General features: G+C 42.1%; 1 protein-coding gene across 1 annotated transcript in view; it reads left to right on the top strand.

Moving 5' to 3' along the window:
* The window catches only part of TRIM71 (tripartite motif containing 71), a 54,211-nt gene extending 41,841 nt beyond the window's left edge, over positions 1-12,370 (top strand). The window contains exons 3-4 of the mRNA XM_053956514.1: positions 8,622-8,756; positions 10,919-12,370. Coding sequence (XP_053812489.1) covers positions 8,622-8,756; positions 10,919-12,370 — 1,587 coding nt within the window. The remainder of the gene's footprint in view (positions 1-8,621; positions 8,757-10,918) is intronic.
* The last annotated feature ends 3,240 nt before the right edge of the window (positions 12,371-15,610 follow it).

Raw genomic sequence — 15,610 nt, 5'->3', positions numbered from 1 at the left:
TTTGAGTTGAGTATTACAAAACTCAACACTATATGCTTTAACTACTAAGTTTTTGTGGGTTTTTTTGTTTTGTTTTTTGGTTTTTTTTTGGTGTTGTTTCTTTTTTTTTTTTTTTTTTTTTTTGAGTAAACTTTTGTAGAATGTCATGGATAGGGAGTTAACTTACCTTCCAGATTGGGTGGGCTTTCCTGGCACATGCAAGATACAAATAGTAATTAAAATAACCCAAAGCTCATAAGCTCATTGTCTTCTCTCTGCTGCTTGTTTCTAGTAAATTAAGGAATTAAGCTTGTTCTGTGAGACAAAAGCAACTAATTAGTCTCTCATTAAGTCTTTGCACCAGTGGAATCATAATTGTTTGTATAGATAGTAATCAGTTGTTGACATTTTCCTTCAGTTTCTGATGTTAACTTGTTTACTGTGCCAGTGTAACAAGTTTTTGGAGCTGGATGGCTAACTTTTAACTCCAGCTTCAGGCAGAATTCTTGAAAACCTAGCATCTTCCAAGATTTGTTTTAAACTGGATTGTAAAGCTCTTCAGCAGTATCCATAGTGAAATGCTTTACACACACCCAAAATGACAAGAAGGAAGGAATTATACTAGTTTAAAGACCATCACTGAATTTCTCCAGACTGTCCTAGACAAGGGCTTGCCTGTTAGTAATTAAATTACTGCTTTTGACCTCCAGGGCTCTTAATCATCTAACTGGTACAGCTAAATCATCTAAGGACTGTGTTTTGGAGTAGAAACTAGCAGATCATGGAGCACCACTCTGCTACTATTGCATAAATGCTTTTGTGCCTGATTTTCTTCCTACTGAGTTTACTTTGCTCATTCCTTCCTTATCTTTTTCTGGCCTTTATGCTGAAGGCTCCTGCCATTGTGATGGGCTGATTGTTGCTTGATGGTGCAGGTAAAAGTTGTGTGCTCGTGTAACTTGAACAAGCAACTCTACTGAACTTAGCTCATGCACATTTGCCCAGGCCTGGCTACAGCCCATCCAGGTTAGGAGGCTGTCTTGGAAGTATTAGTTGAGCAGCTTGTGTAAAGATCTGTAAAATGAGCCATGTTTTAACAGCTGAGCTGTTTCATTAGTTTAGTGGGGTTCTTAGTCTGGACCACTGCAGAAAAGAAGAGTAGTGAGCAAACAGATCTGTGATAAAGTTCAGGGTAGAAATCTGTGTGCACATGTGCAGGAATGGGAAAATTGCTCAGCCCAAGCCAGCTACTCCTGAAGCAACATCAACAGGAGCCAGAAGAGCATGTGTTGCTGTTAAAAGCAGAGGTGCTCAACTCAAAATTTTCATGAAGCAGAGCTCTCCTTATTCTTGGGACAATGTGGCTGTGAAGCTGTATGTTTATCTTAGGGAGGAGACAGCATGTCAGCATGAATTCAAAACAAACTCTGAAATATGTAATCTATAAATTAAAATCTGTAAATTAAAAGAAATTGGCTTGAGTGGTTTTCCTAAAAGTATGGAAATAGTCAACAGAGAATTAAGTGCCAGTACAAGCTGTAATATGAGGGACACAAGACTGGAACTCTAAGGGGCTTGAAAAGTAATACATTGTAGTAACACTTCTTAGTGGGACTGATACATAACTGCTGTACCATAAACTCTTTCTTAATAGGCACTGAAAGTGATAGCTCCCCTGACAGGAGATGTTGAGGATGGATGAGGAGGGGTAGTTGAAAGTAAATGGGAAAAGGTGGAATTTGAAGGGCGGCCTTGCAGGAGAGAGGAAATCAAGCCATGAGTCAACTGGCTGGAGAGTATCTGGTTAAGCAAAGTTGAAGGCTTTTAGGAAGAAATGTTTATTTAAGCTCTTCCTGTGGCTTTGGAGGAAAGATTGTTTTTCAGACTTAAAAAAAAATGCTGTGAGTTGGGATACATTTCAACCTCTTGATCCACTGAAGCCTGATGTAGCCTGTCACTCCAGAAGAGTCCAAACCTCACTTTTCAAGGAAGTTCAAGTCCTCTGTAAGAAAGAGCAAGAAGCTTGCTTTTTTTTCCTAAGTGATATTTCTGCAGCAATGGAAAGCCTTCCATGCTTCTTTGTGCTATGATGGTCCTGGCCTGCATTCCTAAGCCTGTCTCTAACTTGAGAACTTGTGCCTGTGTGATGAACTGATGCAGCTGAAAGGGTATCTTTTCTGTGGGTTAACTTTTTGGCTGGGTCAGCCCTCTGGCTGGTTCGCTGCAGTGCTACAAGGTCTGTTGGTGGTGCCAAGGAATGAAGCAGCAACATCCAGCTGGGCTGCTGGTAGGACTCTTTCTTATTTCAGCAGAAAGCTATACTCCTAGCTGGGATACTTTTCCAGCCTTTTCAGAGACTCAGATTGATTCACAAGGTGGCATGAAAGCCAAAGTTGACACTGGATAAATGGTGTGGGAGGAATCAGGACTGCTGCCTTTCTATATGTGGGGAGCATGTCCCACTGCCTTGTTTTACCTCATGAAAGTGCACACTTAGCTGTCTTCTTTCAGAATTTTTTCCAAGGACTAGGTCACAAACTGAACGTAAATCTGTTATGGTGAAAGATAGATGGCTTCTTCAAAATGTCACCTTCTTAAAATACATCTATACATGTGTAACTGTATATATGTATGGATGTATGCATGTAACCTAATGCGCTTGCGTAACAGTAAAGCAGTGAGCGCTCATGTTCATTTGGGGTCAATTTCCAGGTGAATACCTTAAAATACATTTTCATTTGTTCATCTCAGATGTCTTAAAAAGTGGGTTTATTGGAAAACAAGATAAATTCTTTCTTAGCTGAGCCTATAATTGGTTTTGCTGGGGTGCTTGACCATGCAAGCTTCTCACTGCCCTGTGAGACTGATCATGTGCAGAGCATAGCGGGAGCTGCTCTCTTATCTGTCATGAAAGGCTTAGGAGCTTCCCTCCCAAATCTGTGGGGGAAGTGGTATGAAATAGATTAACACCTTTACGGGGGGCGAGGGGGTACTGTAAGAAACTCATCTGGCCAGAGGAGGAAGCTGATCTGTTGCCTTGAGCCTCTGCCCTTCAGTGGGAGCTTCCCTGTGGGTTGCCATATGGATCTGTGCTGCTGGGAGGTCGATACCTGAGAAGGATGGCACTGCTGTGCTGCAAGGGATCGTTTTGGGGTTGTCACATTGAGTTAGCTCAGGCAGCCTTGTGCATGGCTTAGAAGTCAGGCTTGCAGGTTTGAGAATCTGAAATGAAGCTTTGTCAACAAAATGGAGTTAATTGTGCTTTTCTAAAGCTGGATTTTATATCAAGAGGCTGAATTTCTTTGTACTTTTAGCCACTGTTTTGTGTGGTATTTCAGTGAGTTCCTCAGTGCAGCATATGAGCAGATGGTTATTGGGGAAGATGGATTTGACATGTGTCACTGTCCAAACTACTGTTCTGCCTAAAACTGTAGGCAAAAAGTCTGTTCTTGCAGTACAAACCAAAATGATTGCTGAGTTGTATCTGGCATGAGTTAACCTGGCCTCTAGCCCTCCCTCCATCAAAGCTTCTTTAAAAATTATCTTTGTGAGGAACTTCAAGTGAAGATGTTGTAGTGTTTACAGGCATTGGACTGAAGCATTTAAATTGGTCCAGCTACTGTGATTTGTGCTATAGCTGCACCAGTATTACTGCAAATCCTGGTACCTTTCACTGCAATTATGTAGGATCTTCCAGTTAATTTTTCTAGTGTGAGAACATTAGGAGGTTTGTATCCAGTTCTTGATGCCGGGGAAAGTCAAGTTTATGTCCTGGTTGTTTTATCCTGCTTGACACAGTGATAAGTAACTGGAAAAGTTCAGTGAAATGAGCCCACTGTATCTTTTTGTGCCTTAAGGAACTGAAAGCAAACCACTTATGGCTGGGACACCTTCCATTTGGTGGAAGAAGGCTAACTTGAGACATACCAAAAAGTTTCCTTCAGGATTTTTTGTAGTTAATGTGCTTTTAAAATCCAGAAAGGAGTTTGTCAGAGAAGAAGCATCTCAGCTGTTTGTTCCCCTCTGATTAGGGTTAACTTAGTCTTAAATTTCTTAATGGTTAAACTGCAAATCGTCCATACTGAGGTAGGAAAGTGTATAATTAATATTCTTTATTCAATACCTGAGGTCCATTCACCCCTGAAATACTGAAGAATTCCTCAGTAGAACCAAAATTTGCTTTTGAATTTGAGTTTTCTCTCCAGAGATTTGCACCTTCATTGGAAAACTTGAGATTGGGAAACTTAAATGTCAGAATTAATGGCTGAAAAATTATACCTCCCTCCCATCTTTGGATGGATGGATGGAATAGAAAAAATCCTAGGGACTTTTTAAAATATGTTCATGCAAGCCAGCATTGATGAGTTGCAGTACAGTTACCATAAGCAGCCTTTATAGTATCTCATGGTGCTTCCACTGTGGTATGTTGTGCTGCAGTTTGTTCAATTGGATAAATTCCTGGACTAAATTGGTGTGATCTAACATCATGGCTCAGCATCTAGATCAACAGGTCCTGCTGTTTCAGAGACCTGAGGTAGCCTCTTCAAATAACTGTGTGCTGTGTGGACATAGCTGTGGGCATACCGATTTAATTTGAGTATCAGACAGCAGAAACCACTCAGTGAGGGCATCAGCACCTCTGTCACAGCTCTTCAGAGCACAAGCTATGTAATAGTTTTTCTTTCTCCTGGAGCATTTTATGCTTCTGATAATTTTTTTTTTTCATTTAACAGAGCATCAGCACTAGCAAAAACTTGGGAGTCTAGAACATTATATATCCCATAGTAGTATTTAGATAAACATGAAATCATAGATTTTTTTTTTATCTTGAGGCTCTAGTTCCTACTGTTCAACAGAAGACAGGAAAGACAAAAAATTACTGACTGTTGCCATTCTACAGAATGGCAGGTCTTGATTTGGGCACCTCTGTAGTCAGTGTAGATATCCAGAAGCATGGCCAAGTTCTATAATGCTACCCTGCTACTTCTGACAATTGCAGTTGATTTCTTCGTAGGTTCATGTTGCTGTAGCCACTGGAGCAAGACCATCACTAGTTTTTCCTTCAGGTGGTGAAATGTAGATAAAGGGAAACTCCCAGAGGTGTCCACCTAAAGGGAGCTTGTGAAGGACACCCAGGTTCCAATACAACTTTCCCCTTCACCTTTTACTCCAAACTGAAATGTGCTGGTACCAGTAGCTAGTGATGGATGTCTACATTGTTTTCCTTCATGGAAACAAGTTTGTCTGCCTCACTGGAAGCTCTGTGTGCAGTTTCCTTGTGTGGTGGTCCCCTGGAACATGTCACCTGCACAAGGACTGCTACTACTTAAATTTTGCTCTTGAGGAATTGGAAGTACCAGTTTGAACCTTAAAGTTTACAAAATACACTGCAAAGTAGTGTTTTACTTGTTTTTACTTGTTCTTAACAAACACAAGGCACTGGTGACATCTCTAATAGAAGGGGGAGTGGTATTGACCATCTTTAGAGCCCTGAGAAGCCACAGTAGAGAGGTACAGCTGCAAATAGATTATTTACTTTCTTGGCCAACAGCAGGAAACAAAACAATTGTTTTCCATCTCACATTCAGTAACTCAGCACAATTCTTGGATAAACACAGGCCTTGTCTTCTGTCTCCCAAGTGTGTGAACTGGTTGACCATCTAATTCACTAGCACTGGGAAAATTATGACATACCATGAGGCGAGAGCATGATAAAAGCTATTCTTCTTTACAAGGATTTGTTGTTAAAGAGATTGTGTGGTGTCTGACCAGAACAAGAAACACTGCTGCATAACATGCTTCCTAGACAAGTTCAGTACAGAAAATGCCTGCAAAACAGCAGGAGTGAGTTTTCATGGCAGAATTCTGACATCTTACAGTGATGTAATCAAAGTGAACAAGGGATTTCCATGTGAAGAAGACTCCCAAAAGTTGTACTTAATGCTCTTGGCTTTTGCTTCAGATATAGATAACTTGCTATTGCTGTTCCCCCCATCATACCTCTGCATGTTTGTTGCTGGTCAGCCTTCCTAAGCTGTTCTAGCTTATTTGGGCAGAGTGCAGAATCCTATGAATTTTACCAAAACTTCACCAATATCTTGGATGATATTAGAATCCTAACATTTTGGGCATCCCCCACTGATCTGAGCTGTTCATACTTGGGCAAGTAAAAATAAATCCAGATGATGACATGAGTTGTTGGTAGACAACTAGCTGTGCATAACTGGTTCCTATAGCTGAAAGATCCCAGCATCCACAGGGAATTACTACCTCTCCTGCTATGATGGAGTCCTTGAAAGGTGGACTCTGGCTTTAGTGGGGATTAAAGAAGGAAGTTGGGATTGCTCTTATCCCTAAGGTATAATAAGGGATGCATATATATGTAGATCATAGTTCTAAATGGGTACTGAGTACAAAAAGCAAAAAATAAGTAAATCAAGATTTTTATGCTTTCACAGACATCATTGTTAAAATTGGAATATGAGTGGATAGTTTCCCTGACACTTCTCAAAGTGATACCTCTTTCTCTTTGCAAGGGAACAAAGGTGTTTTGCTGTACTTGATGGGAATCGAGGTCTGTTTTGGAAGAAATGCATGCTTTTCCCCTGCAGTAGGGCAGCTTCTGTATTTGAATGGCAAAGAGGTCATAGAGGCTCAGTATTCTTACGTGTGGCCTCTTCTAGCTGGGTCTGAGGCCTACGGGCTTTTATGAAGTCTTAATCCATGGCCAGTTGTGACTTCATGTCTACTTTGCTAACTGTTGTAATGAGATTTTAATTTTTTGTCAAATTTGCCTGCCAGAAGCTTTGTGAGAGGGCAGGGCAGCCTCCAGTGGAACTGGGATATATAGGCTGTCTATGAGTTTGTAGACATTCCCTGTTAAAACTGTAGTGAGGGTGACTCTGGGAGTTCATGAAGGAGGAAGTGCTGAAAGACCTATTCCTCTTACTGAGCCCTGGGCTGCAGGCTGGCTGTCAAGTAGCACTCCTGTTTTCCCCTGACAGTTTGCAGGAAAATTCTTTGGAGTAAAGATAGAAATGTTGTCTTGTCTGATTTTGTCAGGGTTGTCTTCAACTTGTCTCCGGAGAGCAATCACCTGGCCAGGTTAGTCTTCTTTTTTCTTACAGAAAAGTATCACCTATGTGACCTGGAAGAATTAGTCTAGTTCAGCCTAGTTGTCTTAAAATAACTTACCTGGAATGAAAATGTCCAAGTAATGCTATATTTAAGTTTTTATGTTTTCGCATTCTAGTTGTTGGCATCGACTAGATGCTGCTGAACTGAGAGTTCAAAAATGCTAACAGCTATTCAGTGAAAGATGACAATGTGTCCTGTCTGACTTCCTCAGTGATGCTGGGTCACATTGGGTAGTTCACAGATGGTTGCAACAGGTGGTTCTCAGATTGGTACATCCTCATACGTGCAATTAAAATGAGGATATCTTCCTGAAGGTTCTGAATGTATGGTAAAGCCTTTAAATTACTTTTTAGCTGATTTCAATGAGCTTGCATTTCTGAGGAAAAAGAAGTGTTTCCTAATGTTCAGAGGGAACGTCTGTTTCAGTTAGTGCCCATTGCCTCTGGTCCTGTCACAGGGCACTGCTGGAAGGAGCCTGGCTCTGACCTCTCAGAGCCCTCCATTCAAGAGTCTGTACACTTGTAAGAATTCCACTCTTTTTTAGGCTGAATATCTACACAGGCCATCACCGTATTCTAGAATTTTGTAACTGATAAGTTGCTATCTTTTTAACCTCTTTTGAGGGTCACAGGTTCATCTGCTGGTTCACTGTATGACAAAGGTGTTAAAAAAATTGTTAGCCATTGCTATTGAACCTGTTCCATTGTGAGCCTTCAGATTTGCCTGGTCTTTGTTTTTATGCCCATTTCTGTAATATTTTGTGAAACTTGGGAGTAGTTTAGGATGGATTTTTTTGAGGAAACAATTTTTAATTTAAGGGGGGAAAAAGAGACGTGCTCCTTCTTGGTCCATTCTGCAGAATACTACTACAGAAGATTTAAAAAATACTATCATTGCAAGAGTATATTAGAAATAATTTGAATACTAGAAATAATTCACACCTCTACCCAAGATGTGAATAACTATATGAATACTTTTTACTGATAACCATTTCTTCTTAGTTTTTCTTTTAAAATTTATTATCTCCACACTCTTTTAGGGGTATTTCTGTGCAGCTCAAATGCATAGACAACACAGTCTGTTCCATAGAGTGTCATTTTTTACTAGAAGCAGACCCATCACACAACAACAGTCTGAACCATTTTGAGGGGGTAGAAAAACTGGGTTCTCTACATGGAAGAAAACAGGAGTATGAACTTCTGTGCAAGTCTCTTGTTCACCATATTAGCTGCTTGTTGCAATTGCACAGGGAATTTAGTGCTGTGGTGTTGGTGCAAGGCACAATGAAGGTGTAAACTCCATGTAATAGATGTATTTAAACAATCCTGAGAGATTTTAGGCTGCTGTGTATGAAATGGGTGAAGAAGGCCTAGTAAGAAATAAGAGTTGTCATTTTACACCTTTACCTGAAGGCGTAGCATGTAATGTAAAATGTAAGCAGCAGTCCTCTGATGCATTTTTAATCGGTTTGGTCAAGCCCTAAGTGTGTCTCTTTTTCTCCCCAGCTGAGTATTGAACAGGCTCAGGCTGTGGCAGAGCAAGTCGAGATGAAAGCGAAGGTGGTACAGTCTGAAGTCAAAGTAGTGACCACTAGACATAAGAAGGCCTTGGAAGAGCGGGAGTGTGAGCTGCTCTGGAAGGTATGCACCCTTACATTGGTGGTTTGCGCTGCTGACAAGGGTTTTTCAAACTGAAAAATTACTCAAACTACTACACAGCCAGATTCTGATATCCGAGGAAAGCTGCAGGTTTCCTTAACCGGAGCCGCTGGTGGGGTTTTGCAGGGGCTGCTGGATCCTCGGAGCAGCACAGCCCCACACCCGGGCTGGGCACTCCCCCTGCTGGCCCAGCAGCTGCCCCGGGAGGAGATCCCCTCTAAACAATGTCTTCAAAATATCTTTAATGGGCCGCTCTAGAATTAGCTACATAGTATAATTGGTTTTCCAATCCACTTCTTATAAAGGACAGGAGCAAAGCTGTATATCCTATCCTGTCCATTTTTGTTCCTAGAAGTGCTAGTAGAAATTCTTTGAGACCAGCTTTCATTGTCCCCATCCTTAAAAACCTACATTGTCAATCAAGGTAGCGTCCTCCCTCTAAGTAATTTTTTTGACCTAATATAAGAAAAGAGTACTCTCCAGCAAGAGTATCTGCACAATTCTGAACTGATGGGCTCATTTCAGCCCAACAATGCATGTGTGTTATTTTGAGAGGAGGAAAGGAAGTAACAGGCAAGTTTCTTATTCCAGAAAAGTAATTCAATGGTCATGGTCCCCTGCAAGAGAAGCTTTGTTTTCTTCTGTAAGTGTCAATAGCAAGATTAAAATTGCATTTTATGTAGTTAGTGTACTTCAAATGCTGTTTTTTTTAGCTTTTGGATTGAGGGCAATGAGTTTACTTTTCTCTTAACCTTCGTCAGGAAGCTTGGCAGCTTTCTCTTTTAAGGTATTCCTAGTACAGGAGGAGTCAGATCTGCCCCTGAGCTCTTTTTATCCTACTGTGCTGTACAAATGCACTTTGTTGGACTATATGCACTGAAAGCAATCTCTCTTCAAGACGCAAAACATTATTTTAAGAAGGAAATGTGGTGGTGGTGGTAAATGATTTTAGCAAAACAAACTCAGTCTATCAAGCTCTTGTATCAAGCACGCTAATAAACAATTTTGTATACCAGAGCTGAGTCTAAGGATTAAGCTGAGACCTAACATCAATAATTTGTTTTGGACAACTATTGGAAGAAGCATCTCCAAATTTTTTTACAGCTTGGTAAAACCTACATACCTCAACTTTTAGCATGTTTGTACATATGTTGTCTAGTCAGTGTCTAACCAAGGAGTCTTCAGACATTGAGTCTTCCTTCACTAAAATGCATTCCAGATATTGTTCTGAGGCCAAGCAAGTATTCAGACATCAGGAAATGTACTTTTGCAACAATAAAACAAAGACATGTTACATTAGTTTTATGAAGCAGGTGTCTTCGCCAGATGGTCCAAAGTGGTTTTTCACGAGTAAGGGTAGACACAGGCTTGTATAGATGAGTTACAAACCAGGTGTTTTTTTTTTTGCACCAACATCAGTCTCTCAAGCAGGGAATGGCAGCAACCTTCTGTGTTATTTGAAGTGAGATTTACAAAACATCCTGTTTTAAAGCACAAGCTCAGCATGACTGCCAGTATTTACAAGAAAATATTAAAATAATTGGACCCTAAAAATCCCTGGAGATAGATGTCTGGTATTATCCAGTCACATGAAAAGAGTTCTGGCAGGCAGGGAGCCCACGTGCATTAGCTGGTGCTGACTCCCAGCTCAGGTCCATGGGACAACCACCCACCTTCTGAAATTGGTCTCAGTTCTGGTTAGTGGAGCCTCAGCCTCTGCTCTTCTGGAGAGGCTGCAATAACTTCTGTCCTCCCTGGGGGCTGAATGAAATGTGCCTTTGGATGATCTGTCAAGTACCTTGCAACTAGAAAACAGAATAGCATTTGAGGAAGCAAATAATTACTACTAAGTGAGTCTCGCTTTCAAATGTCACTCTGATGCAGCAGATCTGCAGAGTAGGAAAGTATGGTGTTGCCTGGAGGGTAGGAGAGACTAATAATCCTAAATTTGGATAAGTAATTAGTTCTCCTTGTTTCTTCTTGTCTACATTGTGATTTTTAGAGGTTTGTTCCGCGGCTGTGTGTCAGCTTGCTATAACAACTGTCCAACTGTCTTTTATGTAGAAGGGAGAGTGAAGGAAATCTGTGTTGTGGTCTGTCTTTCCTGATGTAAGTGCGCTTTTCTCTCCCCCATTTCCAACAAGGTGGAAAAGATTCGCCAAGTCAAGGCCAAGTCACTCTACTTGCAAGTTGAAAAGTTACGTCAGAACCTAAACAAGCTGGATAACACCATTAGTGCTGTTCAGCAGGTCCTGGAGGAGGGTCGTACCATGGATATTCTTCTGGCTCGGGACCGCATGCTGGCTCAGGTGCAGGAGCTGAAGAACGTCAGAGGCCTTCTCCAGCCACAGGAAGACGACAGGATCATGTTCACCCCCCCTGACCAGGCATTGTATATGGCCATTAAATCAATGGGCTTTGTCAGCAGCGGAGCTTTTGCTCCCTTGACCAAAGCCACAGGGGAAGGTCTCAAGCGTGCCCTGCAGGGCAAGGTGGCCTCGTTCACCGTGATTGGCTACGACCATGACGGGGAGCCTCGCCTTTCAGGGGGTGACATGATCTCTGCAGTGGTCATGGGCCCAGATGGAAACCTTTTCGGGGCAGAAGTCAGCGATCAGCAGAACGGAACATACCTGGTCAGCTACCGTCCCCAGCTGGAGGGAGAGCACCTGGTGTCCGTGATGATGTGCAACCAACACATTGAGAACAGCCCCTTCAAAGTGATGGTGAAGTCCGGGCGCAGCTACATGGGCATCGGGCTGCCGGGGCTGTCCTTCGGCAGCGAGGGAGACAGCGACGGCAAGCTCTGCCGCCCCTGGGGGGTCAGCGTTGACAAAGAAGGCTTCATCATTGTTGCTGACCGCAGTAACAACCGCATCCAGGTGTTCAAGCCATGCGGGACCTTCCATCACAAGTTTGGCACGCTGGGCTCCCGGCCAGGCCAATTCGATCGCCCTGCTGGCGTGGCCTGTGACATTTCGCGTAGGATCGTCGTGGCCGACAAGGACAATCATCGCATCCAGATCTTCACGTTCGAGGGGCAGTTCATTCTGAAGTTTGGGGAGAAAGGAACGAAAAACGGGCAGTTCAATTACCCGTGGGATGTGGCTGTCAATGCAGAGGGGAAGATCCTGGTCTCTGACACAAGGAACCATCGCGTTCAGCTGTTCGGGCCCGACGGCGTGTTCCTTAACAAGTACGGCTTCGAAGGGGTACTCTGGAAGCACTTTGATTCCCCCAGAGGTGTGACGTTCAATCACGAGGGCCACTTGGTAGTGACAGACTTCAACAACCATCGCCTCTTGGTCATCCATCCAGATTGTCAGTCAGCACGCTTCCTGGGCTCCGAGGGCACTGGCAACGGCCAGTTCCTGCGCCCGCAGGGAGTGGCGGTGGATCAGGAAGGGCGCATCATCGTGGCTGACTCCAGGAACCACCGGGTGCAGATATTCGAGTCCAATGGTAGCTTTTTATGCAAGTTTGGCACTCAGGGAAGCGGCTTTGGTCAGATGGACCGTCCTTCAGGTATAGCTGTCACCCCTGATGGCATGATTGTTGTGGTCGACTTTGGAAACAATCGAATTCTCGTCTTCTAATCTGTGTTTGAATTAGGAAGAAACTGTCTCAGGGAAATTCTTCTAAGAGAAAATGAAAAAATACAACGTTAATTCAAACCTACCTCATCTTTAATTTTTTTACAGATGAATGTACTTACCTTTTCTGCAGGGAGTGAGCCTGTAAAATTGAATTCTATCTACCTCATTGTCCTCCCTTCCCTCCCCTATTTCTCGCCCCCTGCCCATCCCCACATACTCATAGTTCAGAACGTTTTACCTCTTTCCCCCCGATGGGGTTTTCATGCACAAACAAGAATTGCTGTGCACATTAGGTGGTTTGTGTGGTGAGTTCTGTTAGACTAAGCCAAGAAAGGCGCTATGTAACTTTTTAAATGGAGAAAATGGTAGTAGGTGTTTGTAGAGAATTTGTGTTCTTGACCATTCTGCAGTTCTGTGGGTGGGGACATGGGAGGGAGGGACATTTGTTTTTGTTGTTGTTTTTGGGTTGTTTTTTTTTTCATTGCTGCTGCAGCAGAGAACTTTTTCCTGTTCTCCTTTTTATACCTCAGTGTGTTTGATTTACTGGCGAGCACAGCATCTTGTTCCAGACAACTTTAAACGTTTTATGAAAGTGAGTGAGATTCACTCGCCAGTAAGAGCAAGTTTGCATCTTTTTTGGCATTTCTGTGTATTTTTTTACTGAAACACAGTAATTTAACAGCACAAAGTGAAGCTGATGAAAATGCACAAAAATTCTTTAAGTTTAAACCAAATTGTTCATTTTAGTGGCTTAGTGCAGTCATTGTAAAGTTTAGATAAAAAGCAAGGCTTCCTTTAATGTATCCTGTAATTGAGAATTTTGTTTTTACCCCTTTTCACCTAAAAGCTAAATTAGTTTGAAAAAAGTTGCAGTTTCTTTTTATCATTGCCCCTAATCCAGGTAACAGAAGAGGTTAGGAGGAGCATTGAAACAGGGAAAATTAAACCCTTTTGATTTACTTTCTTGTGAAATGACTTAGCGTTTTTGCCCCTTCCCATAAAGAAAACTTAAGGGAATAATGTTTGAATTTGTTAAAGTGGTACCTTTTTCCAAAAGTAAGAAATAAGCACAGCTTTGGAGATTCAGGGTGTGATTTGGAGAAGTCAAGAGTTGTTTTGCTTTGTTTTGTTTTCGGGTTTTTTTGTTCAGAGAGGATTGCAATAACTCTATCACTGATTTTTTTTTTTTTTTTTTTCCCCATCTTCTGGCTTCCCCAGAGAGCTGGACTGAAGATTTTGGGAATAGCTACTGTAGCTTTTAGGGTGGGTGGGGTGGGCCTGTAGCTCCCTGCTGCAGGAACTCTGGCTACAGATCCAAGTGAAGAGTTACCAGTACCAGCTAAAGGCAAATTGCATCAAGGTGAAATTTTGCTGCTTTTTTCCCAGGGCAGTACCAAAGACTTCTGTGTAACATTAATGTATTTGATCCTTAAAAGCTTGGAGGCAGAGGGAAGTTTGCCTTTTTGGGGATATAGAAACTAGTGTTCTGAGAAGCAGAAACCTTTGGAGAGAATAGAGATCTCTTTAGCAAAATGTTACTTTGAGTCCCTGGAAGGATTTGGTTTTAGTCTTCAATTTCCTGCATTCCAGTTTAGCTGTTCATGCAGATATGGTCTCTACAAGACCTGTAGCTTCACCCTCTGGTGTTGGCAAACAAGAATTGCTTAAAGTGGGGAACAGAGAGCTCCTCTTGCTCTCTGCAATGGAAAAAACTCTTGTCAGTACTCTCGAGTTTGATTTACCATGGGATTTACCTTACTGTTTGCAAGAGAAGATCTCAGAAATGTAAATGTGGTCATTGTCAAAAAGTCTGAAGAGCCTTAACCATCCTGCAAGGAAAGGGTTCATCTCTCTGCCAGCCACCATGCACAAAAGTGACCTGAGGTTGAAAGGCTCTTTACAAGTTCGTGAGAAATCACAAGGTGCACTTTCCTTCTTGCTGCTTTTCCCCTCCAAGGAGTGTTAACTTTCTGAGTTTTGTAGAGATACCAATGATGTGTGCAGACAGAGAGAGCTGCTGCTTTAGAGGAGGCTTAAACTAAAGGACCAGAAAGAGACAAGAAAGGTTCATGAGATGGCAAAACCTCTTTCAAAAGAAGGGTAAGGAAAACCACCTAAATTAAATGGGATAAAACAACTGTGCTGCCTTTCAGCCAAAGCCTCAAGGAAGCAAACTCTTCAAAGCAGTGTGTTTCAGTTAGGCTTAGTCTTAGGATGGCATAGTTTAAAAACAGTCTTGAAAGGATAATCTTTTATACAGATGTCTGTCATTAAATTTCTGTGGCCACACAAAACATGTATGAGAGAGAGCTAGTTTACCTTAAAGTTTTGCAAGTTCTGCCTGTGTGCACACTTCCCTTCTTGGGGGTGGCCTACAGTTGTGAGAGATGTCCGTGGTTGTCTTGTATTATTCAGCCCAAGAACTATTTGCAACTTGGGCTGTGAAAATGAATAGCCTGCAAGATCTAGATACCAAAGAATAGTGGTTTAAAAAGCTTTAATGTTTAGTCTGCAGGGTCCTTGCAGTTATCCTATCATGTCTTAATGAAAATGCCAGGTCTCTAAATAATTTGACCAGAGTGGCTGGCAGTGTTGAAGTGTCCTAGGAATGCTCTTGTGCTTAAATGCTTCTGGGGTTTGCCCTTCTCTGTGGCTAGAAGGGAGTTGTTTTTCCAGGCATTAAAAAAAAAGTTAAGTGTGCAGCCAGGATTGTGTTGAACTGGAGGAATGTTTTGCCCCCCCAGTCTGCACCGCGTGGAAGGTGACAGACACTGAAGTTGCCCTTTGCTGTTTTGAATGGAGCCATTGCACAGCCCCCCAGCCCAGCTCAGTCAGGAAGAGGAATGACTTAAACTCTTTCTAAGCTGCTGTCTATTTAATTCAGCGGGATTTGCTTGCAAACCGAACCTTGAGTGTTTGACCTCATGTTGTTGGGGAGCTTTTTCGTTTTAAAAACACTACTATTTAGCTACCCAAAAGAATTCTTATCTTTGTGATAGATAGTGCTAAGCACACTTGGTCTCATTGAAAAGTGATAGTGTAGCTTATAAAATGGAGTGTTTATATGCAATGAAAAAAAAGTAGTGCTAATATACAATGCCAACATCAGATGCCCCATAGAGGCTTATCAAAAAGTAATAAACAAGATTCCAGCTTGCTCTGCTTTTCCATGCATGTTCTCAGGTTAATTCCCCTGTAATATACATGCATGCAGAGAGGAAAAGCAAGGTTTGGAAACTG

The sequence above is a fragment of the Vidua chalybeata genome, chromosome 1 (assembly GCF_026979565.1).
Source record: "Vidua chalybeata isolate OUT-0048 chromosome 1, bVidCha1 merged haplotype, whole genome shotgun sequence".
NCBI lineage: Eukaryota > Metazoa > Chordata > Aves > Passeriformes > Viduidae > Vidua > Vidua chalybeata.
This window is presented reverse-complemented; position numbering and strand designations above follow the sequence as displayed.